Source organism: Arvicola amphibius, chromosome 8 (genome assembly GCF_903992535.2).
Source record: "Arvicola amphibius chromosome 8, mArvAmp1.2, whole genome shotgun sequence".
NCBI classification, from domain to species: domain Eukaryota; kingdom Metazoa; phylum Chordata; class Mammalia; order Rodentia; family Cricetidae; genus Arvicola; species Arvicola amphibius.
Genome location: NC_052054.1, coordinates 6521983 through 6546296, shown reverse-complemented (window position 1 = coordinate 6546296; position 24314 = coordinate 6521983). Strand labels below are relative to the sequence as shown.

The 24314-nt window shown below is 41.6% G+C and overlaps 2 protein-coding genes across 3 annotated transcripts in view; one reads left to right on the top strand and one right to left on the bottom strand.

Moving 5' to 3' along the window:
* Pacrg (parkin coregulated) overlaps positions 1–24314 on the top strand; it is a 460392-nt gene that overhangs the window by 80766 nt on the left and 355312 nt on the right. The window lies entirely within an intron of this gene.
* LOC119820956 (cytochrome c oxidase subunit 5B, mitochondrial-like) lies at positions 5154–5616 on the bottom strand. Its single transcript, XM_038339701.1, has one exon. The coding sequence runs from the start codon at positions 5614–5616 to the stop codon at positions 5227–5229; it is 390 nt and encodes a 129-aa protein (XP_038195629.1). The 3' UTR covers positions 5154–5226.

Below are 24314 nucleotides of genomic sequence, written 5' to 3'. Positions count from 1 at the left end.
TTCTCCTGAAACTGTCCCGGCTTCTGTTGCTTCTGAGAAATGCAAAACCTTGCAGTAGAGAACAGGACTTAGTAGAAATTATAAGGGAAATGCCACAAGAAAAAAGACAGTGCATTTCTATTGTTAATTCCTATGACTAATTAATAGCCTGAGTCACTGCAGACGTCCTGGAGAGTACGCCTCTGGCTGTTGTCTTACGGCGCTGTGCTGGTGGTTTGATTTTTCCATGCCCAATCCCATCCCTGTGTTTGATGTAAATCACTCTTCCTTCAATGTGCACAGTTTAGAAATACAGCCGTGTATCAGAAATGACCCGGATCTGAATGGGCTGGGTGACCTCTGAAGATGGGTGAAAGGTTTTCTGCTGAATGGGCCAGAGCTCCCTGCTGCCAACATAATTTATGTTAGAAATCAGTGTGAACGGCTCCCTTTTATGGAGGAGAGCTGCTTGTAGCAAGCCTGCAGAAACAATTTTCCCCCAGGCCTCCATCTGTTCCTCAAACTAGGGCATATGCCATCTCATCGAGCTAGAAAGTCAACTGATTTATAACTCTGGAAAGCCTGTTGATGGAAAGGGAAGGCCGAGCCATTCAGTGACGGCATCGGCTAAGGACAGTTCGCTTTTCCTGGGGCCCAGGGGAAGCAGGCAGTGTTATGAGTTTCAGATCTTTGTAGATAGACAGCCAGAAGAAAACAAATCATCCCTGCTTCTCTGGCTGCCAAGAACTAAGAGAGGCCTTGGTTGGTGACTTGGGGAGGGGAGGAGCTTCTTGCCAGAATAGTGTGCTGTTTGTCACTTAATATCCCAGAAGAAATGAAATTGCTACCACCCTTCTAGCAGTGACCCTTGCCACCTTGTAGTAGGGGGCTCTTGAATCCTTCAACAGAAGTGTGTGCTGTCAGGAAATTCTGTGTGGGGACAGAGAGATCTTTGATATATTTGCTGTGTCTTCCTCGGAAGGTGAATCTCTGGGTCTAGGCCAGCCTGTGACTTCAGGAATAACTCCCTGTCTGTGTTCCCACTCACCACTCACCCTCACCTTACGAAAGCCTTGTGCAGATCCAAAGCTGTTCTACATGTTCCAAATGGAGTGAGATTGACAGTTTGATAATGAAAAGTATGTCATGGTGTCTTGTTTTTATTTAGAGTGGTCCGTAACTCCAGAGACAAAGTGTAATTTTAGTAGTGGTATTTGTATTGTTTCTCCTTTGCTTTCCCTCAAAAAAATCTAAAATAATATTAATAAATAATTATGCTAATCTTACTCCATTTTTGAAGCAATAACTTTAGGAAAATATATTTTGCCCTTATCAAAAATGCAATCATGGCCTTGTAAGTTTAATGAGAAAATCATTGTTGGTAGACTACTCAATTGAACTCATATTCCTGAAATACACCTGGGAATTGTTAGTACTGCTTGTAAAATTTTGCTCTTAGTATCTACCTAATAAAATATGAAAACACCGAGGAGTGGAAGAAGTAAGCAACATCATGGCCCCTACTGAAGACAGGGGTCAGCATTCCTGGAGGCAGTTCAGGCTCACCCCGCCTTTCACGGCACTGAAATCACAGCACAGGCAAATCTTGCCATGGCCTTTAGTGTTTAGAATCTGTCCATGCTCAGTTCGCCAGACTTCTGATTGTCTGCTCTGAAGGTAGCCCATGCTACAGTGGAAGACCTGGAAAGGAACAAATGTAGGCAGAGAATAGCATTCGCCCCGCTGTTCCCCTAGGTCCGTTTCCTTTAGACAGATTTTCTTTTACATCCATGAGATAAAGTTTCATGTGGAACTTTAAGGAGCACTGAAAGGCTAGATTAAGAAACTATAATGATAGGGACACAGCATTCTGGGAATTTTAACAGTTTTATACAATTTAACAAGGAAAGGGCAAATTAATAAATTTTAAAATAGAACTATAATATTTATTATATTCTCTAAAATATGTGATAAATCAAATATAACACTATTTACATATGTAGCATATGAGATTGCTGCAATAATCTAGATGTGAATTTGTTTATAAGAATATCACTTAGGTAAATTAATGGTATTCAATCTCATCTTCTGATTTTTTAAATTTTGAGAGAAGGTTTTGTAGTATGGTCCAGGCTGGCCTAGGATTCAGGGTCCCTCTGCCTCATCATTCCCAGTAGTGGAATTAGGAAACTGTGGCCCTGTGTGTGGCTAACAACCATCTTTTAGCATGTAATTTCATTGCAGTGCCCTTGGAAAATATATGTGCAACATGTCTCCATGTGTATCTATGTGTATCTCCATGTGCATCTATGTGTATCTCCATGTGTATCTATGTGTATCTCCATATGTATCTATGAGTATCTCTATGTGTATCTATGTGTATCTCCATGTGCATCTATGTGTATCTCCATGTGTATCTATGTGTATCTCCATATGTATCTATGAGTATCTCTATGTGTATCTATGTGTATCTCCATGTGTATCTATGTGTATCTCCATGTGTATCTATGTGTATCATCTCCATGTGTATCTATGAGTATCTCCATGTGTATCTATGAGTATCTCCATGTGTATCTATGTGTATCTCCATGTGTATCTATGAATATCTCCATGTGTATCTATGTGTATCTCCATGTGTATCTATGTGTGTTTCCATGTGTATCTATGTGTATTTCCATGTGTATTTCACTCTTAGCCCCGTGTATGGCCTTCCCCATAATAATTCTCATGGTGTGATGCCCAACCATGTGAAAATATTTGTGTGTGTGTACACATGTGTGTTGAGGATGCTTTCCAAGTTCATTATAGATGAAGCACTTTTGCTATTAGAAAAAATGTACAACTATACAAAAATCATTAAACATTAATCTTCAGCCCCTAGCGTAAGACATATCCTTCCCAATGAATAACCCTATACAATTTCCAAAACTGGGCTTCAGGCTGAATAAATGAAAACCCACATTTTCTAAACTATAAATTCCCAATCTTTTTAGATATATCCCTCTCTGATATGTCTGTCTTTAGGCAATTTCATTAAAAATGCTATTACTTAATATATGTAAATATTCTCATGTTCTTAATGTATAATTTTCCAGAGTATACATTACTTTCTTAAATTAAAATGGCTTCCCTCCTTGTCTCTGCAGAATATAAAATTACTGTATAAAAAATATGAATATAGCCGGGCGATGGTGGCGCACGCCTTTAATCCCAGCACTCGGGAGGCAGAGGCAGGCGGATCTCTGTGAGTTCGAGACCAGCCTGGTCTACAAGAGCTAGTTCCAGGACAGGCTCTAAAGCCACAGAGAAACCCTGTCTCGAAAATCCAAAAAAAAATATGAATATAAATGTTAGAAATGTTGAAATATTGAAAGCAGTTTGATTCTCCATCTATTCGTGAAAACCTACTCCTTTTGCTTTGTGTGTATATCATTTCCCAGCCTGAGGGAGTAATCAAAACTTGTGAACATCTTTTGTCCCTGCACTAATATTGCAAATTTGTTGTCTGTTTATTTGAAATAGTTCGTCTTTTGTTTTGGCCACACGCTTTCTGTTTCATCCTAGAAGCAAAAGTGTGTGGACTGCACTGGTTCAGCCTGTCCATCACTGCTGCCGTCTCGTAGATATTTTCTTCTCTTCATCCACTTTTTAGACTTCTGCAAGAGTTTTCTTACATTTCGTATTTTCCTTAGTATCGATCTACTATTACTGCCCCAAGATTAACTCTAGTAGTCTCAGTCGAACTGTAAAGCAGCTAATGATGACCATGCCATCCAGTCCTACTCTGCTGGCCCACAGGAATTTCTCTGCCTCTGGACACTGCACTGGAGAGGGGAGCACAGTCTCCTGCAGTCTCTGAAGTGCAGCTCCTCAGCTTTGTCCTCCTCTGTCCTTCTCGTGGCATCTTGCTCATGAGACATGCTCTTTATAGGACAGAAATGCCATCTGCTACCAGGAGTCTCTGTCCATACATCCTGTTCCGTGTTTGTCTGTGTTCTGGCTAAGAGCTGACTGGGTGGAAATAAGAAGAGCCACCCTGATGGAGAGGATTTGGAAGCAAGGCTACGGTATTTCATCATAAATATCAATTAATGCACCCTTACCGGCCGGTGATAGCTGCTCCTTACCCCTCGAGCCCCAAGTTTCATGTCAGATCTTGTGCGTCTGACTTTAAGATAGACGTAGAAGATAGGGGAACAATGAAGAAGCCGTCTGCCTACTTTTGAATGGGTGCTTCAAATAAACAATAAGTTGCCTATAAACAACTGTGTGGTTTCGAGCTGGTTCTTCGGGCCTTCTGATCTGTAGAAATTCCTTTTCTCTTAACCATGTTTTCTAAATTTCATTTGCATGTTGAATTTTTTTCCACAATAATAGACTGTGGGATTTTTCACAATCATTTTGTGTTCTGTGGAGAGACATCATGTCAAGAGACCCTCTTCGAGTGTCACTACAACCACCAAGTCTTCTTTACTTTGTGTGTTGCTGGGATGCGTCCCATTACAGCAAAGCTAAGCCACATCATCAGCACTTAGCCAGTAGTGGCCTAAGAGCAATGGAGTCTTACAAGGCAAGTGACACAGTGCCCTGTAACCTGGGGGCCTGGGCACCGAAGCAAAGGAGAAATGAAACTAAATGCCAAAGAGTTCATTTCACATCAAGTCCTGCACTGATTTCTTTTGCATAGCTCACACGTTCTTAATCCTGTATGTAATGAAATGTTGTTTTAATGACATGGCCCAAATAGCGTCTATAGGTAAGCTTTTCGAACTGAAAGACTATAATGATTTTACCACTTTGAAAATTGTTTAATTTTGGCAGTTTGCTTTTCTCCTACTTCATTTTATTGTTGTATATGTATAGTAAATTTTGCATTTAAAATTACTTTCAAAAGGTCAATCTACACATCTCTAGATCCATATATTGTGGGAATCCCAAATATCAATGGGCATTACTAACTCCGCATTCAGCTCAGTATTTTGAAATGATTACTATTGCTTACATATTTACCTGGTGTGACTCCTTCCGGAAGGCCCCTCGAGTCCCTGTTAAAGTCAGCTGGTCCCTTCCCACTCTAGCCCCCTTCTCTCTGCACAGCTTTAATTCAGGGTCCTCTCCTATTTTCCTCAATTCCTTCTTCACATTTATTTATTTACTTTCTTTTTTGGAGGGTGGGGAGGAGTCAATACAGCGGCTAGTTTATTGGAGGGAAGTTTTCCATCACATTCTGAAAAGTTAACGCAGGGCTCAGTGGGCCAGTTGGTGGGGCACCAGCTTATAATGGGTTCCACAGCTTGGGCACCGCTGAGTCTCGCCTTTGTGCAGCCAAAACCAGATGACAGTACAGTTGTCCTCTTCACAGATGCAGCCCACTATCCGCTTGTTGGTGATAAATGGGACTAAATTAGGATCTTCCTTGGTGCCCAAAGCTGCCTTCGGAGGTAGCATATTGTATGGATCCAGTCCCTTCTCTGAGGCTATCATGATCTCCCTCTCCAGCCCTGTAGCCTGCTCCTCATCAGTAGGAACACCACCTCCAGAAGCCATGGAGCGCGTCTCAACCGCGCCATGGGGCCCTCGGGCCCTCAGGGTCTGAGCCGCCAGAGCTCCCACTCCTCGAAGTAACCTTGAAGCCATTTCGCCGGAGACTAGTAGATGCACTTCCGCGCTTATTTATTTACTTTCTTTGTTAAAAATTTTTACATAAATAAATTTCAGTCACAATCCTTCCTTTCCTCCAGCTCCTTCCAGCTCCTTCCTACCCACCTAATAAGACAGAAAAATACAGAAAAAGTGCAAAACCCAAATGTACAAACAATCCGGAGTCCATTTTGTTCTATCCCTAGGCATGGGCTTTTTCTGGAGTGTGGTTGATATACCCAGTGACTCTCTATCAGAGAAAAGAGATTTTTCCTTTTCCCAGCAGGTCCACATCTTTCCAAGAAGCTATTGGCAACTGGAACCTGCTGGGAAAAGGAACTTGTACAGGTCTGAGGTCTGGCCTGTGTTGTCAAAGCCTCTATGAGTTTATATGCTCGTCGGCCCTGATGAGTCTAGAAGACTTGGAGTCACCCACAGCCTCTGGCTCTTACCATCTTTCTGCCTCCTCTTCTACATAGATCCCTAAGACTAGGGGAAAGAGGTTTGATGAAGACATCCCATATAGGTCTGGGCATCTCAAAGTCTCTTACTCTCTGCATGTTGTTTAGTTGTGGATTTCTATGTTAAATACCATCTACTGCAAGAATCTACTTCTCTGATGAAGGTTGAGCAAAGACTAGATCTGTGGCTAGAGCAATATGTCATTAGATATCATTTTATTGCTATGTTCTGCAATTAAAGACTGCTTTTTCATTTTCCAGCCACCCAGACCCAAATAATCACATAGAAACTATATGCAACACTTTTGGCCAACAACTCAGGCATATTCCTAGTTAACTCTTATATCTTAAATTAATCCATTTCTATTAATCTGTGTATCACCAAGAAGCTGTGATTTACCTACGAAGTTCTGGTGTCTTTCTCCTTCGGCAGCTACATGGTGTCTGCCTGACTCTGCCTTCTTTCCTCCTCTATCTCTTCTTGGATTTCCCACCTTGCTATACTCTGTCTTGCCATAGGCCAAAGTAGCTTCTTTATTAACAAATGGTAATAAAACATATTCACAGCATACAGAAGGAAACCCCACATCAATGTCCCCTTAGCAGTATTGAGTTTTCCCATAGACCCACAACCTATGTGGTCTCAGGTTCTTGGCCATGCTAGCAATGTCAGATATGGTTCAATCTCATTGATTAGACTATAAATACAATCAAAAAGTGATTTGTTCCATTCATAGTATTTGTTCCACTATTGCACCAATGTAACTTCCAGGTGAGTCTCTGCTGTAAGATGCAGGATTTGTAGCTAAGTGATATTGATGGTTGCTTTTCTCCTCTGGTAGCATGTAAGGTACCTTTCAGAACCATAAGCTCTAGTCAGTAGGGGTGAAGCTTCTCAATTTCTTCATGTTCAGTAACATAAATAAGTATATCTTCTGCAGTTAAGACCTTACTGTTAGGTTATGGAGAATAGCCAATAGTCTTGGCTACCATGATATCTGGGGAGGTCTGTGAGACCCCTTTGGACAACTCCATAAGACATAACTTCTCTTGGCCCTGGAGGTTTTACTTGGTGTCATAAAATTTCTAACAGAGGCATTATCTCCTGTTATATGGTTACTCCATTTAAATTCCTTTCATATATGCATGTATTTTAGGAAGCTTCTACAGTAGTGGGCTTCTATATGGTTTTTCAAATGGCCTTCAGTGTTAGTTGTCCCTCCCCATATTTCCTCCTTCACCTCCATCCCACTCCCTGTTTAATCTTCCTGTTCTAGTTTCCCTTTTATCTTTTTATAACACAAATTCTATTGTCTCTTTTATTTACTTCATCGTCTGAAATCTTCTCCTGTTTAGTTCTGACAAATATCCTTCCTTTAATTTATTCTTGTTTCTTTAAAGAACATAACTGTGTTTATTTTCACATCTGCTTTTTACATAATGGCTTTTCTTATTGTCATCGATGGGTTACATGGTTTGAATCTGCTCCTTTTAAGTTTCTTTCATATTTACATATTAAATTTTAGCTACTGTGATGCAAATTTAAATTTGTCCTTTCTTCTGAATATCTCAGACTTGGAATAAGGACCTGCCTGAGGTATGCTTCCCAGTGTGTCTCTGCAGCACATTGATCTTCAGCGCACCCTTAAGGGGCCCGTCCTGTTTATTCTGTCTCCATGCTATGGCGTCCACTCTAGATCTGAGTTACTTCTTCACTTGCTGTCTTGGAACTTGTGTTCTTACTTTGGAGAAGGGATGTATATGACTTTTAAATTGCTCATCTGATATTGATAAATTTTAATCGTATGAACCAGAGAACTTTTTATTAATTCTATAATATTTTTAGATACATTAGTATCTTCTCTGAGCTACAGAGAGGACTGTGCTAAACTATAATCATTTCCTACTATGAGGCCTACTGTAGGGCTTTCCTGGTATAAAGCCAGTATAATAAAATAAGACACTCTATTTCACACGGAACTGCTTTATTAAAGGCAGTAAAATAATACATATAGTATTTTATGTGTGCGATTATATACACATGTATAAATTAAGACAAGTTATTTTTTCTTCATAAAAATTGTAAGAACAAGACATAAAGAATGTGGTCATTGCAACCTGTTGTTTTCATACAAATGCATTGTGTGTGTGTGTGTTATGTATCTTGTTCCAACTTTTGTGATTAAGTTAGGATTTCAATTGTCATTATAAAATTTATCATCAAATCAAGGTGGTCAGCACTCTCTAAAGGAGATCTTTGTCTTCTTACTTCTCTCCTGAGAACCATGAATTTCTCAGCAGACTCTACCCACCCATTCTCCTGGGCACTGTGGATTTCTCAGCAGACTCTACCCATCCATTGGCAGCATCTTTCAACAGCATCTCATTTACAAAAAGCTGTATGACTTTATAAAAACATTGTGAAGCATTTTTCAAAAAGAAAGTATAACATTAGATTGGGGAGAATTTAGCTTTTTAAACATCTCCATTCCCTGAAAGAACTGCTTCAGATATATTAACGCCGTTTCAAAGAGTCACTTGGGTAATGAAAAAATGTTCATGTATACACAAAGGGATTGTTCATTTGTGTTCATTTTTCTTTATATTTTTAAATGTATTATGAGACATGCCAATGACTAGACTGCAGATATTAAAACCACAAGTCAAAAAACATAAGAGTTAAGATTTTTATAATTCTATTTGGGAATCACTAGCTTCTCCTGCCCATGTGGGTTGTAATTTTAACACTTCATTATTGTAACTTATTGCATTTAATAAACTAACAATTGAGACCAGCTTCAAATCTCAAGCTGCAATTTAGCAGATGGTTCATTTTGTGAAGAAGAAGAAGTGTGGCTCTTGATGACTGTGGTCTACAGCCACACTGGGGAAATGGAAGGAACGGCCCGGGCTGCTCACAACATTGGAGCAATGTTTGACCTGTTAATGATATTAAAATTTAGATTACTTCATGGAGCTAACAAGCTCTGTAACAGGATGGATATGCCCTCTGCAAAGTGTATCTCAATGGGACCTCTCTGTCAGCACGAAAGGACTGGAAACAGTGAGCTCATTGATGAAATGCCCGTTTGGGGAAGACACACCTTGAATGTAAAGAACACCAACCCATGGCTGAATAAAAAAGAGGAAAAGAGAACCGTGAGTCGCCAGCCTTGTTATGTCCATACTCCCCAGTCTATATGAAATATTTTCCCTTTACGCTGGAGCTGCCTGCTGCCATGCCTGTGTCCCCACAGATAGAGAGCCCCCCAAGTAAACACTTTCTCCCTTAAGTCGCCGATGCTGAGTATTTGTTCACGCCACTGAGAAAGTAACTAATACAGCTGAAATTGAGGAAACCTTTGTGATAGGAAATTCTGCATGTTATTGATGTGTAACATACTATCTGGGCTCTGAAACAACTTTGTCCTTTATACAGCAGCAGTCATTTTGTGTGTAGATTTCAAACATACATCTTGTTCCTTGCTTAATAATGTTGCTCACTGTAGACTGAGACTGCTCTTATGTTTCCCAGCCACCCAGGCCCAAATAATCACACAAGATTACAACACAGTTTGACCAACAACTTAGGTGCATTCCTAGCTAGCTCTTACATCCCAAATTAACTCATTTCTATTAATCTATGTATCACCACGAAGCAGTAGCTTACTGGTAAGGTTCCAATGTCTTTCTCCTTCTATAGCTACATGGCATATCCCTGACTCTGCCTTCTTTCTCCCAGCATTCTGCTTAGTTTTCCCTGCCTATCGCTATTCTGCCCTGCAATAGGCAAAAATATCGTCTTTATTAACCAATGGTGATAAAGCATATTCACAGCATGCAGAGGGGAATCCCACATCAGCTCACACTGGTCCTTTCTCAAGCACACCATTATTTCTACCTGCCCTTCTGCTTATCCCATACAACAGGCAGCTGCCAACCTGTCAGAAAAAAAGGTTTCTAAATGTATTTTTATTTTATATGTACGACTGTCTTATCTGCATGCATGTCTGTGCACCAAATGAATGCAGTGCCCACAGAGGCCAGAAGAGGGTGGCAGATCCTCTGGCACTGGAGTTACACAGAGCTGTTAACTGCTCACCAAATGTCACTTATGCCAACAAACAGAACTCACGTCTATAAATTCTAGTCGCTTATCATATTGAAGCTGCACTCTTGCGGATGAGCTGATTTTGCCTGTGTGCATCCCATTGATTCTAACAGAACTGAACACGTAGCACCCATCCATTCAGTAGCTTCCCCTGAGTGCTTGCTGAGCGCCCAGCTCTGCTGTGGGGCCTACACTCCAGCAGTGAGCAGAGCAGACACATCTCTACAGCACAGCACTTCCAGGGTAGGAGGATAAATTCAGCAGGCAAATCATAAATACAGAGGCCAGGAGCTGGTGATATGCTGAGGGAAGAGGAGACAATCACAGCGGATGCAGTGGAGCCTCATGGTGTGGCCCGAGGCAGTATGACACACGAGGAAAGGTCATTGATTACTATCCTCTAAATTATTATTATTATTTTTTTTTTTTTTTTTTTTTTTTTTTTTTTTCGAGACAGAGTTTCTCTGTAGCTTTGGAGCCTGTCCTGGAACTAGCTCTTGTAGACCAGGCTGGTCTCGAACTCACAGAGATTCGCCTGCCTCTGCCTCCCGAGTATTTTAATAAAGTGAGTCTTAACTTGATACTTTTCACTTCTTAAAATGTACTACGATCACGTAGAATAAAGTGTTAAAGGAGAAAATGCAATAAAAACCAAACAATGTTCTTTTCAGGTCCTATTAATTACTGAGAAACGATGCCAGAGTTATAGCCCAACACTAATGAATTAACAAATTCTATTTCCATTAAGTTCTTATTCCACTCAAAGACTAATTAAGGGATCATAAATGACTGTGTTTTGTATATTTCTATGTAAATATTTTATAAGCATATGCAAATATGTATTTCCTCTGTGAACAGTACTTTTCATTTTAAATAAAAGAAAGCCTAAATAACCAAGGAAGTCCTCTTCCTCTTCTCTTAAAAATGTAGTCCTTGCTCATAAGCATCTGCTGGAAGCAGACAGGAAGAGCGCAACTCCAGGGGCAGCCACCTTTAGATGCAAAAGTTCCATCTTCAGGGAACTCGCACAAGATTGAGTACCAACCCAGGCTCAGCCTGGCCTGCAGGGAGGTACTTACATGCTTTTGGAGAAAGAATTTGTGAAACAAAGTTCTGTTCTTTGTAAAAACCCACAGATATCTACTGTGGCATCTATGCAATGCGGTGCACAGAATGAAGCTAGAGAAAGCAAAGACGAGAGCTGAGCGCAGGAGGGCTCTGGGTCTGGTCCCTCCCTCCATCGCGTCCTTTGATGGCTGCAGCTTGTTGGGTGCAGCAGAAGCCACTGGTGATGCCAGCCTCCGTGAGGGTAGATGATTAAGCATGAGGAGAATGAAGTGAGAACTAATTTTAAATCGTGCAAGATTTTGTGTGTTTTGGAACTGTAACTCTAGCCTGCCCCAGTGTCTGCCATATAAATTAAGAAGAATGAGGGTGTTTGAAAACCAACTAGATATGCAGGTGTTATATTAGAAATTTAAATTTTGTGTAATTAACTATAGTACATACTTTGTCATTTATTTTGTTTCCTAAAATTAATATTACAAAATATTCACCAACTCCTTAATGTGAACCTGGTGAGACTTCTATAGCAGATGAAGTACAAATACATCAGAATTTCTTTTTGTTATTGCAAGAGTAACAGAGTATTTAAAGGGTATTTAAATATACGACTTGGCATGCTTTGAAAGAATGTATAACTGAGTCCAGATTCCGGTGACAGGAATTGTCACTGGAGAGAGAGAGAGAGAGAGAGAGAGAGAGAGAGAGAGAGAGAGAGAGAGAGAGGGAGGGAGGGAGGGAGGGAGGGATGGAGACCTTTTTCCTACACTCCTGGATTCAGGAGGAGACTCCTAACACAAAAGACAGATTGACAAGAGAAAAGCATGCAGATTTACTTCAAGAGGACACGAAGACCTGGAGAAATGTTTTGCCCTAAGTTATTATGCTATAGGATTGATGAGAAGTGAGCAGTTACGGAGAAATAGCATCGGCCACAGCAAGAGTCTCTAATGGTAGCAGACTGGACCAAGCAAGATGTGGCCTTATCATAGAAAGCAGAATGTTCCCTTCCTCTAACCGTGGGAAAGTCAGCTCCCACGGGAGAACCTCCCACCCACCCTCTCTAGAAATCCCTGTGTTCCCAGTTGCTGAGGGACAAACTCAGATTCTGAATCAGAGACTTCCCAGAATCCATTGTTTTTCAGTGTGACACATTTTTTAGCTGTGCCTTGGCGCACGTATCATTTCGCAAACCTTAATTTTCGACCTCTGATTCTGTCACACTTGGTTTTCATCCATATTTATTTAGAGAACTTCACACATCAGCAAGTAGAGAAATGGTCAGCAAAAAAAAGGGGCTCTAGCTAAAGAAAGCAGTACAGTTGGCCATATGTCCATGGCTTTGACATTCACAGACATAGCCAACCATGCATCAAAAAATTTACAGATCAAGATTACTTCTGTACTGAATACACAGGCTCTTTGTATTGTCAAAACTCCATAGGTGTGACACCTTGTACGGCATTTCTGTGGCATTTAGGCATTGTAAGCGGTCAATAGATGGCTACAAGCATGTGACAGGTGTGTAAAGGCTGAGAACTTGAGCATGCGTGGATCTGAATGTCTGGGGGATCCTGGAAGCCATCTCTGAGTCCCGAGAACCACAGTGGTCTGCTTCGAGAATGCTGTTAACACCTGCTGTCGACCGATTGACTATCGCTTGACACTGTTCCTCTCGCGGACCTGCGTGCACCCCTCCTATTCTCTACCACACAATAACAGAGATACAGTTTCCAGTTTGAAATTCATGAGATAGGCATAAGCTGTGTGCATTCAAGACAGGGTGGAGCAGAAGTGGGTATCTAGGAATTAAAATGCAGTACATTAGGGTTCCCAAGGAAAACTTTTGAATGCAGGCAAGCTGAAAATCAGGTAGCATCACCAGCACCTGGAAAGATTCTTATTTCTATTGTGATTCTCATTGTATGGGAGCAGCCCCAGACACTCACCCACTAGACGATCAAGTTGCTTTCCTTGATTTTAGAACTGAAGGTAAGACATATCTTCTCAGAAATGTACCCCTTGGCCTGGTCTCCTCCTCAAGGCTGTGCTTGGCAAATCAAAGCGATCGCTCTTCTGTCATTCTCTATAAATGACCTAGTTCTTTACCCCAGAGTCATAATAACCTTTCTGTATGCCTGAACCAGGCAAAACAGGGTAAGAAAGGCATTTGTTATGTGTCTAAATCACTGTTCTACTGCTGTGAAGAGATTCCATGACCAAGGCAATTCTTTTGAAAGAAAGCATTTAATTGGGGGCTTGCTTAGTTTACTAGGCTGAATCCATTATCACCAAGGAAAGGAGCATGGTATCACGTAGGCAGGTGCTGGAGCAGTGGTTGGGAATTACATCCGAACTGTAGGTGGAGAGAGAGACAATGAGCCTAGTGTGACATTTGAAACCTCAGATCTTACCCCCAGTGGCACACAGCGTCACTCGCTGATGATGAAAGATTCTAATATATGGAGCTGTGAGGCCATTCTTATTCAAACAACCACATTATGTCTCTAAAAACCAGCAATTAGTGAAAATCCAGATGAAAAAGAGGAAGAAGAGTATGGAACTGAGATCTTAAAAAGGTTTTGTTTACAAGCATATGTTTAAAAGGGGGGCTCTAATCCCTAACCCTAAACCTGAGTACCCTAACACTAAACCTAAAACGAAACCCCAATACTAATGCTAACCATAGCCACTAATCTTAACACTAGCCCCTAATTTAAACCCTAAGCTAAACACTAACCCTAACCATAACCCTAACCACTAATACTAATGCTGACCCTAACCCTTAATTTTAACCCTAAACCCTAATCCTAAACCTAACCCTAACCCAACCCCTAACACTAATGCTAACCCTAACCCAACCCCTGATCCTAGCCCTAACCTTAGTCCTAATCCTGACCCTAACCCTGACCCTGAGGCAGCTTAACGAAATTGGTGGGAGAAGGGCTGGATGCAGCACAGGCAGGAGCTTATTATCGCGGTGCTCACTTCCACCCTAGCCATTCCCAGTCTTCTTAGTTCATTGTTTTACTCGTTTATCCAATAAGCATCCACTGACCACTTTTTGTTACCATCATTATTTCCAATAATCTCTTCTGTCTGCCTTTTAATCTGCTTTATTTTGCCTTCATCTGCTAGCCATTAAAGCACATCTATTCTGTGCTAACCTCAAGAAGGCTGCTTGCTGTTTTTCTACAGTAAGTGTTGCATGCCCCTCTAACCTAAGAATGCAATTTAATGCTAGGTGTCTCAGAAATCCCCAGTCCTGTGAGTTAGGACTGGTCTGCCCGGTACTGTGAAGCCGAAGAACCAGATGCACAGGCCAAAGACTGCACAGAATAGAACTTGTCAGGGACTTAGTAACAGACGTGTGGTCCTCTCAGTGACCAGACCAGGGATCTCCACTATTGGATCATAAGCAGGGGACTTCTAAAGTGGTCAGTATAAAACTGGCTTTGTATAATCTGATTAAATCTGATTTAAAGTTTTAAAAATTTCTTCGACAATTTCATGCGTGTATGCAGTTTCTTGGTCATAGCTACCCTCACTTAACTCTCCTTCCAACTCCCAGGACTTCCCCTGCACACCGCCCTCATTTCATATTCGTTTTCCCTGTCTAATCACTGCTGTCCCTATGAGCCTGGTGTGTGGTCATCTCCTGGGGACACCTACCATGGCTATGCCACCTAGGAAAAGTGACTCCAGCTGCCAATAACTCCTCTGCCAAGAGCAGGGCAGGAATGGGCCTTCGCTGCTCCATGCTGGAATTTCTGACAGGGTAGTCGTGGCTGCGAGCACTCAAAATGGCTGCTGTCCCATCAGGTTGAATTCCTGCAATAGTGCTTGGGCTGTAGTATATGGTAGCTGGGTCTGAGGATCTCGGGCAGAGAGAAATGGACTCTAAAGTGCACCTTCCAGACCTATCTTGCCCAAGGTGGGCCTTCATCATGGAAAGTGACTAATCCTCAATTGATATTTATGGATTTCCTTTTAGTGAAATGTTTCGTGAAACAATACTTACTGAAGATTTACTATATGTCAAATGCTGACTAGATGTCGGACACATAGCATCTTGTCTGTTCCCTTGGTGCTGGGGTTCTAGATGGTGACATATTAAGAATGCCATGCAGTGATATCTCTGGGCCTTAGAAAATTTGATGGATCTATTTTCTTCCCTGGTTAAAAGATGAAATTTTAGAGGACCACATCTGAGATAATAAACATTAGCTAATCATTCTTTATAACTGCAGCATCATATAACATCCTGTCTCTGTTCCAGTTTGCACGTACTGGTGTTTAGCAGTGGAGTGGTCCGGATGCTCAGCTTTCGGTAGCAGCATTTGCAAACTCAAAGCAGCTTTCCAGCACTTATCATGCCCTTTGTTGCTGCTGGGATTTGCGATGTATGAGAAAGTGGGAACAATGCGCCTCCCATTATTCTGGTAATTAACATCTGTGAAGGACAAGCCTCTGCATAAATTCTCTTCATGGGGGGGGGGACGACAGTGGCGCAGTCTGTGGTGGAGTGTTCATATTTAAAGCATTGTCCTCTTAGGAACTGAACCTCTACCTTCTACAGACAAGCGGTCCTTTCACTTGCTTTATTTATATTTATTTCTTTTCTCCCCAAATAAATAGAGATGATTCCAAATAAACCATTGTGCCAGGCAATAGTCTTCATCTCTACAAGCAAAGTCAAAGATTAGCAATTCTAATAGCTTTTCAAGCACTTTCTCTATTTCAAAAAGTTTTGTATAATATATAAAATAAACATTTAATCAACATTTGAAAGAAACCATGCTGCTGGCCTGGTTTTACTGAATTTATTCAGCAGAACTTTATCATGCAGTCAGGCGTGGATGCAGAGCTATGCTCACTTTCTTGTGACTCCAAAGGGCGGCTGTGCATTGGGCCTCTTGCTCCCATCTTGGAATCAGATCGGCCTTCAGTGCACAGATCCTTAGTCACATTGCCCGGCCTCTCAGCATTCTGGGAAAACAAAGTCACCTGAGCACTCCAGACGTTATTCCTGGGCCAGTGAGATGGCTGAGCAGATAAAGGTGCTTGCCACCAAGCTCATAACCCAGGTTTGATCCTGGCTCCTGATATGGGATGTCCTTCTGTATATGTGTTGCTTTTATTGGTTGATGAATAAATTGTTTCAGACAATGGCTTAGCAGAGTAAAGCCAGGTAGGAAATCCAAACAAAGATATAGAGAGAGAGCAGGCGGAGTCAGAGAATTGCAATGTTGCTGCCTAAGGAGAGAGATATCAGAACCTACTGGTAAGCTACAGCCTAGTAGACATAAGCTACACAGATTAATAGAAATGGGTTAATTTAAGATGTAAGAGTTAGACAGAAATACGCCTAAGCTACTTGCCTAACAGTGCTGTAATTAATACAGTTTTGTGTGATTATCTGGGTGTGGGCCGCCAGTAAACAAATGAGCAGTCTCTGTCTACAAGGACCCACATGATGGAAGGAGAGGACCAAGTCAGGAAAGTTGTCCTCTGACCTCCGCCTGCACACAATGCCTCCCCACACAAAAGGAGGGAAGTAAACAATGTTTTTGTTCAAAGACTCTACTCCCTCTTGTAGTAACAGTAACGACATCATACTTGATGCCCCTCCGCAGAGGGCGCCTTCTTTTCTCCTTCCTTGGTGATAATTGTGCAGTTTTGCTGAAGAGCTCTCCTCTGCTTGTCTAGAATACAATGTATTAACTGACTTACAGATTTTAGGAATGAGGGACTCTGTTTGTTATACATTTATTTCTACAAACAACACTTATGTAAATATTGATAGGATAGAATCTCAGTTTTCATTCTTTAAAAGTTGTAGCAAAATACAATGTAAGATTTGCTGACTTAACTGTCTTAATTTGCATAGTTTGGTAGTGTTGAGGACAGTGACCTCACTGTGCAACAGGCTTCCAAAACTCTTTGTTTCTGTACCACCCAAGTCCTGCAGCCCTTAGACAGCTCCTCCTGGCTCCTTGTCTTCTGTATGACCCAAGTCCTGCAGCCCTTAGACAACCCTCCTCCCCACTCCTTGTCACACACCTGTCAGACGACAGAGTTGTCTCTCTGTAAGAAAAGAACATGAGGGATTTTGTAAACCTATATAATTGGTAATATGGCCTCTTAAAATAAATTGTGTTACCTATAATTGAAATATTAAGTAGCTACTAAAAAAGTACAAAATATTACCTGTATTACAAATTACAAAATACATGTAATTTAATTAGAAAATTTAAAATCAACTTTAAACAAAGTTCTAAGATTCGTCTAAAGCCAGATTATTTAAGGAAAGCAAGCCTAATAGGTTATAAAACTTTTAATTATCTAAATCATTTTTAGCCAATTTAATATGGACATATGAGCCTCAATTATTTAGTATCTCTTATACCAATGTGTGTATATGTATATATGTATGTATACATGGATGACATTTATATTCAATTCACACTTCTACTAGCAAAACACTTACATTTTTGCTATATTTGATTTAAGAAAATAATTGCAGAAGGTAAATAGGTAGGCTTCCAGGTCTTTGGCATTGCCGCCAGCCATTGGCAGTCTTTAGCAAGGTTGGGCTCTGGCCCCATCCAGGCCTTCTTGCTAATACCTTTGCATAACTTTGTTACTTCTTCAGAATTTAGTTCTTATTTACTCAACTGTAAAATTTGAAACATAGGTTTTCTTGGTTGCCTTGATATTCAATCCCTTTTCTTTCTAACATATTAAGTTAAAAATGATTATAAAAGTGATTTAAACACATATTCTTGCTTATGCCTTTACTATATTCTTTATTTCTTGACACTATTTAGCTCTTTATTTCAAGGACTTGCCTGATATTTACTTGGTTACTTTCCCATTTTTCCATTTTCTTCCAACATTAAAGGCTAGAAATAAATTATGAACGCCAAACTATTTCATTTTTTCATTATTTTAGTTTCTTTTTTCTCCCTATGATGAATATTCTTTAGAATGGCTTATTTAATAAAACATTGTTTCATCAGTCATTCCCATCTGATTTAATGTGCAAAATACAGGTAAAACATTAGACAGAGTGTCTTTATGCTAAGTTTTATTCTGCCTGCCATTTGTCATCTTTTCCTAATTGTTTATAAAGCAAATCCCGTTTCTAAGCTGCCGATGCCACAGCCTGCTCTCTCTGCCAGCTCTGCCTTACATGTTGGTAGCAGGAGTATGGAAGGAGGCTCCATCTGGAATCACTAGCCCGTACCCAGAACCCCTTCTATGGTGCACATCCTCCAATGACAAACAAGCAGAATGGCTTCTGCTTAAACATCTGCAAGCAGCTAGCGAACCCTGTCTGTTTTATTAATAACTCTGTATTTTATAGTTACTGACAGATACCGTTTAAAGTGCATATTTAATTCTGCATCCTGCTAGAGATGCGAACCAGAGGCTGGGACATTCCAGCTCTGCAGAGGGACGGTAGGTCTGACTGGGGGTGTCACTGACCTTCAGTGGTCCCTGTGCCAGCTCTGTGAGCCTGCTGCAGAAAAGAAAATTAGTATGGGCTTTGCGCTCCCTCCATTGGATTCATTCAATTAAGAAGAATTCAGTGCAGCACTTACTTCAACTTTCCAGCCCCTCTGCTGCCAGTTTTAATGAAAGGGCTGTGCTGCTTACCTGAAAGTCTCAGTAAAACTGTTCTTTTGAATGTGAAGAAAGTGTTAAAAACAACATGGCTCCTCTCCTCTTTCTGTCTTTTGTTTCATCCTCCGATGAACACATTCCTCTCCTTAAATTTTGAATCCAGACACGCTTTTGCATGTTTTGAAGTGATGCTTGACTCTACCATGATTTGTATATTTCTCCTTCAACTGATGCTGTGTACGCTCATTGTACAATATTGAAAAAGGCAAAAAAAAAATGTGTTTTTCTTTTTTCCCCTGGGTTGATAAATCTTTTTTTTTTAGGTTTTTTTTTGAGACAGGGTTTCTTTGTAGCTTTGGAGCCTGTCCTGGAACTAGCTCTTGTAGACCAGGCTGGCCCCGAACTCAGAGAGATCCGCCTGCCTCTGCCTCCTGAGTGCTGAGATTAAAGGCATGCGCCACCATCGCCCGGCCTTTTTCTTTTTCTTTCTTTCTTTATTTTTTTTATAAATCTTTTTATGTTTGCGGTCCTGACCTTTGCCTTTGCTGCACACATTGGCTCTGCCTTTGTTGGAGCTAGCATGAGAGGTGCGGACTTTAAGGTGGTTCTCTTCCTTGGCGCTCTTTCAACATCCCTGTGTATTCATCTCCAGGCTCACAAGCCTGGGGGGAGGGGAGGGGCGTGTCTGATATACTCGCTATCCTCCTTCCTTCCCCTGGTTATTCAGGCTGAAGACCCTTGGTTCTGGGGCTTCTACCATGTCTAGACCATCTGTCTCTCTTTCTGTCCCTGAATGGTTTTGCATCCATAAAAGCCATAGTGGAGGGGAAAGCTTTGGTAGGTTACAAAGTTCTGGGCTCACGTTTCCCTCTCCTTTGCTCTGGGCCACACTCTCCTTGTTTCTGTTTCTTTCCTCAAAGGTGTGGGTGACCGGCTGAGGCTTCTTTGTGTTACAAAATCGCTTTAAGAGGAGACTGTCCTAAACAAAGGATTCCAGAACCCTGGGGGGCAAGCTACAAATTCCTTTTAGACTATCTTCCTATTTTGAAGTCTAAAACTAATAATCATATAGGTTTGGCGCCTTCATACTTGAGGGCTCATCCTTGGCTGCAACGGAGCTGTTTCCGTGTCCAGTCCAACACTAGCTGCCCCATTGCCGAGCACTGACAGAAGAGCACGCGCTTTCTGTGCGGGGAAGCTTAACAATGCCTAGGGATGGCTAGTCTGACTCAGGGATATAAATGCATGAAATTCGATTTGGTCCTGAGGACATGATAGGGGAGGAGTGGAAAGGAGAAGGCTCTGAAGGGAAACCCTGGGCCACACTATTCTGCATGGATACTGAGGGATGAAAACAAGGATTTATTAACCACCATGCTCTAAGACTATCTTGGCACTAACTACTGTGCATCAATTAAACAACCCCGAGTATACAGCTAAAATGAAGGACTGATGAAAACATTTGAGTGTCACAAGCATGCATGCTGAGTTGGACTCTGAAGCAGTATCTGTCCAGCAGGGTCTAGAAAGGAAACATGGAGAAAGAGGAGGCAGAGCTGGCAAGTAATGGAATGGTAGTGGTCAGGGGGACAGTGACGTTAAAGTGGGTGCTGCTTAGTTTTTATTGTCAACTTGACACAACCAAAGTCACCTGGGAAAAGGGAGCTTCAGTTGAGCCTAGTTCTGATTGGCCTATGGCCATGTCCGTGAGAAACTGTCTCAACTGATGAGTTATGTGGGATGACCCAGACCTCTGTGGGTAGAACGATCCCTAGGCAGGTGGGTCTGAGCCAGATAAGAAAGAGAATAAACCAAGCCAGGAAGCAGCAGTCCTGAGGCTCCTGTTCCAGGTCCCTACTTTGAGTTCCTGCCCTGGTTTCATTGGTGGACTATTCCCTGGAAGTGTAAGCCAGATAAACCCTTCCCTCCAGAGGTTGCTTTGGCTTGTGGTGTTTATTACAGAAACAGAAAGCAAATGGGAAAAGTTGTTTCCAAACACTGATGAGTGACGTTTCAAGACTTAACTTACCAGTTACTTTTAAGCAGTAGCAACATAATAGTTTTTTTTGGCTGAAATTCAGAGAACAAGATCCAAAAATTATCTGGAAGAACAAACAAACATGGAAATAAGATGGCATTTTCGTAGAAGACAGTGAGAAGAGCTGTCTCTGTTGGGCTGAGATAAGCTTGATAAAGTAGGTGAAGTTAGACTAGTATAGAAGCAGAGCAATGTAAGAAACCACCAGTAAAGTCTGCACGGACCAGTCTACACGTACAAGTGTACACGGACCAGTCTACACGGACCAGTCTACACGTATGAGTCTACACAGACCAGTCTACACAGACTGGTCTATATGGATCAGTCTACACCGACTAGTCTACACGGATCAGTCTACATGATCCAGTCTACGCGGACCAGTCTACATAGACCAGTCTACACGGACCAGACTACATGGACCAGTCTACACAGACCAGTCTACACAGACTGGTCTATATGAATCAATCTACACCGACTAGTCTACACGGACCAGTCTACAGGAACCAGTCTACACACATCAGTAATACACAGACCAGTCTACACGGACCAGTCTACATGAACCAATCTACACGGACCAGTCTATATGAATCAATTTACACCGACTAGTCTACACGGACCAGTCTACAGGAACCAGTCTACACACATCAGTAATACACAGACCAGTCTACACAGATCAGTCTACACAGCCCACCCTACAGGGCTCAGTCTACACGGACCAGTCTACACGGATCAATCTACACGGACCAGTCTACACGGATCAGTCTACACAGATGAGTCTACACAGACAAGTCTATCCCCGACTACATTTGTCTAAACTAAAGAAGTCACCATACAACAGGAAGAAGAAAGGGTGGATGTTCTACAAAGGCAGCTGGAAGCAAGATTAAAACTTCAGGAAGAAACAAAAGAAAGTTAGATTTTTAAAATCATATATATAAGTAAATTATGAATGAATTAAAGTTAAACACAGAGAATCAAAGTAGAGAGAAAATAAAGCATTTCATTATTAATGACCTCTGTAGACTCTTTCTGGCTCTCTCTCTCTCTCTTTCTCTCTCTCTCTCTCTCTCTCTCTCTCTCTCTCTCTCTCTCTCTCTCTCTCTCTCTCTCTCTCTCTCTCTCTCTCTCTCTCTCTCTCGTCAATGTTAGGAGGTAACCTATATGATCTGTTTAGCTTCATTCAAATGATTTCCTTGAATTACATGTTTACAGTTTAATAGGTGCTGATTTGCCTCCAGCTGCTAAATTTAATTGCCAGTTTGCTCCTCTCGGTCTTTGCGTTTTCTTTTACGTGTTAGCATACATTACCCAGTGTTTTCGTGTTCTGGCTTCTACTAAATATCATGCTTTGATCATTGCTGAGCATCCCAACAGAGTAGCCACATTTAACATTGTCCCCTTCCGGAAAGCGGGAGCCATGATGAGAAGTGCGGGGAGCTGCCGTGGGTCTCAGCACAGGTCGGGAAAGGATGGCTTTGGGCAGAAGTAACACTGACTATACCACATCTCCAAAGAAGAACAGCAGCCCACCTCACTTGGGTCTTACAGTAGTCCTGGCCTCTTGCCCTGGGTCCTCCTTCCTGGGGAGCTCTCTGTTCCTGTCCACCCATCCGATGCATCGTTTGTACTGAGGCTTGGGAACTGCCAGTGCAGATCTCTCTTCCTGAGCAGTGAGGATGTCGAGATTGGTGATGAACGACGTTTCTCACTTTGTAGTGTTATTAGTTCCCGTTCCCCACTTATAGTTAGCTCATGGCTACTTACCTTGGTGACACCCTGTAGTGTCACACTCACTTGTGCTAGGGAGTCGGATACCTTGTTTATTTTTGCTTACCAACAATATCTAGAAACATTTCTTTTCTGAATGCATAGCTGGCCTTAGTATGAAGGTGGAAACTCAGATTTAGAAGTGAGAACAGTTACCTGGGTTGAGTTCCAAGCCCAGCACCTAGCACCCACACGACAGCTCACAACTGTCTTAACTCCAAGATCTAACACCCTCTATTATGCCTGCAGATATACATGCAGGCAAAAACAACAATGCCCATAAAATAAAAATAAATTTTAAAAAAAGAAAAGATGTTATACTCAAGGCAAAAGGCAGAGTAGAAAAAGTATTCATGGGGACGCCTTATCCTGTGTTTGCTCAACAGAGCCAATGTGTGCTCCAAGGCATCAAGGGGCAATGTTAGTATGCAAGAGAAGATTCTTGAGTTGTGGTCAGTGACTTGAACATTAGAGATCGTTAGTGGATAAAAGTAAGAAAGCCTGGCTATACCCTGCTTTCTGTCTACATTGAGTAGAGTGGACTCATCTCTGAGGGCTAGTGAGGCACACTAGAAAGGTTTAAAGTGGCAAAGACCTGGACAGATTTGTCTTTTAGAAATATTTTTTACAAGGAATTTGTGGATGATGTGTCAGGTCTAAATGGAGAAAGGAAGTCCAGGGGACATGCTCAGTAGTCACTGAAGTGAGGGAAACCCTGATCCAAAACTGTAAAGAGAGCAGAGTACAGAGCAAACAGGAGGCTGGCCCTGCAGATCCTGGTCAGTGACGAAGCGAGGGCGGTACATGGGGAAGCAAGGGCTCCTTCACAGCAGACTTTGACAGAGTGTTACAAGGGAGCAGATGACCGGCTCAGACTGACCCAGACTGCGTGTAGTACACACAGTACTGTTTACCAACTAATATTTGTAAATGTTGAGCACAGCATTTATGGTGGATATTGATGTTAGAAGATTGCTTTCAACGTATCTGCTGCTTTCAGCAAATGATACACATGCATTGCCTGGGTGACAGGCATGGAAGAGTTCAGACATTAGGATTATAGACCCTCTGTGTTTATTGCAATCATGGCAAGATTGTCTACATACTTTATGCCTTAAACTATTTATTTTATGTTTGCTTTGCATAGTTTTTAGCGATTCTTTGACATAAGGGACTATTTCCTTTCTGATCTAAAATAAGTTTTGTTTGGTTCATCTTTGCTTTCTTAGCTTTATACAGTACCTTGCACATAATGAGCATTTAGTATATACAGAATTGATTTATGTAAAAGCTTGTGTTTTCTTATTTGTGAGAATCCAATCTAAGTCAGTAACAGACTCTTCCACCTACATAATATCAAAAAATACTCACAGCCCCTCGTATTTGGCCAAAAGAGCAGGTCCATTCTCAAGAGCTAATGGCTCCTTGCTCAGGTTTTTGAGAGTTGACCACAGCCCATCCCATGACTTGGGCAGTTGTTGAATCTTTCACTGTTCTAATTTTTTCCAACGCACTGGAATTTGCACTGTCCATGTCCGTGGGGATAATAGCATCACAGTAACTGCACCCATTAAGGCTTGCATTGGGAGAGCCAATGGATGTTAAGGCACCCATCAGCCACAGAGCC

Bases quoted from the DNA above. Each gene is read 5' to 3' on its own strand.
- LOC119820956 (XM_038339701.1), bottom strand. From the start codon at position 5,616: ATGGCTTCAAGGTTACTTCGAGGAGTGGGAGCTCTGGCGGCTCAGACC.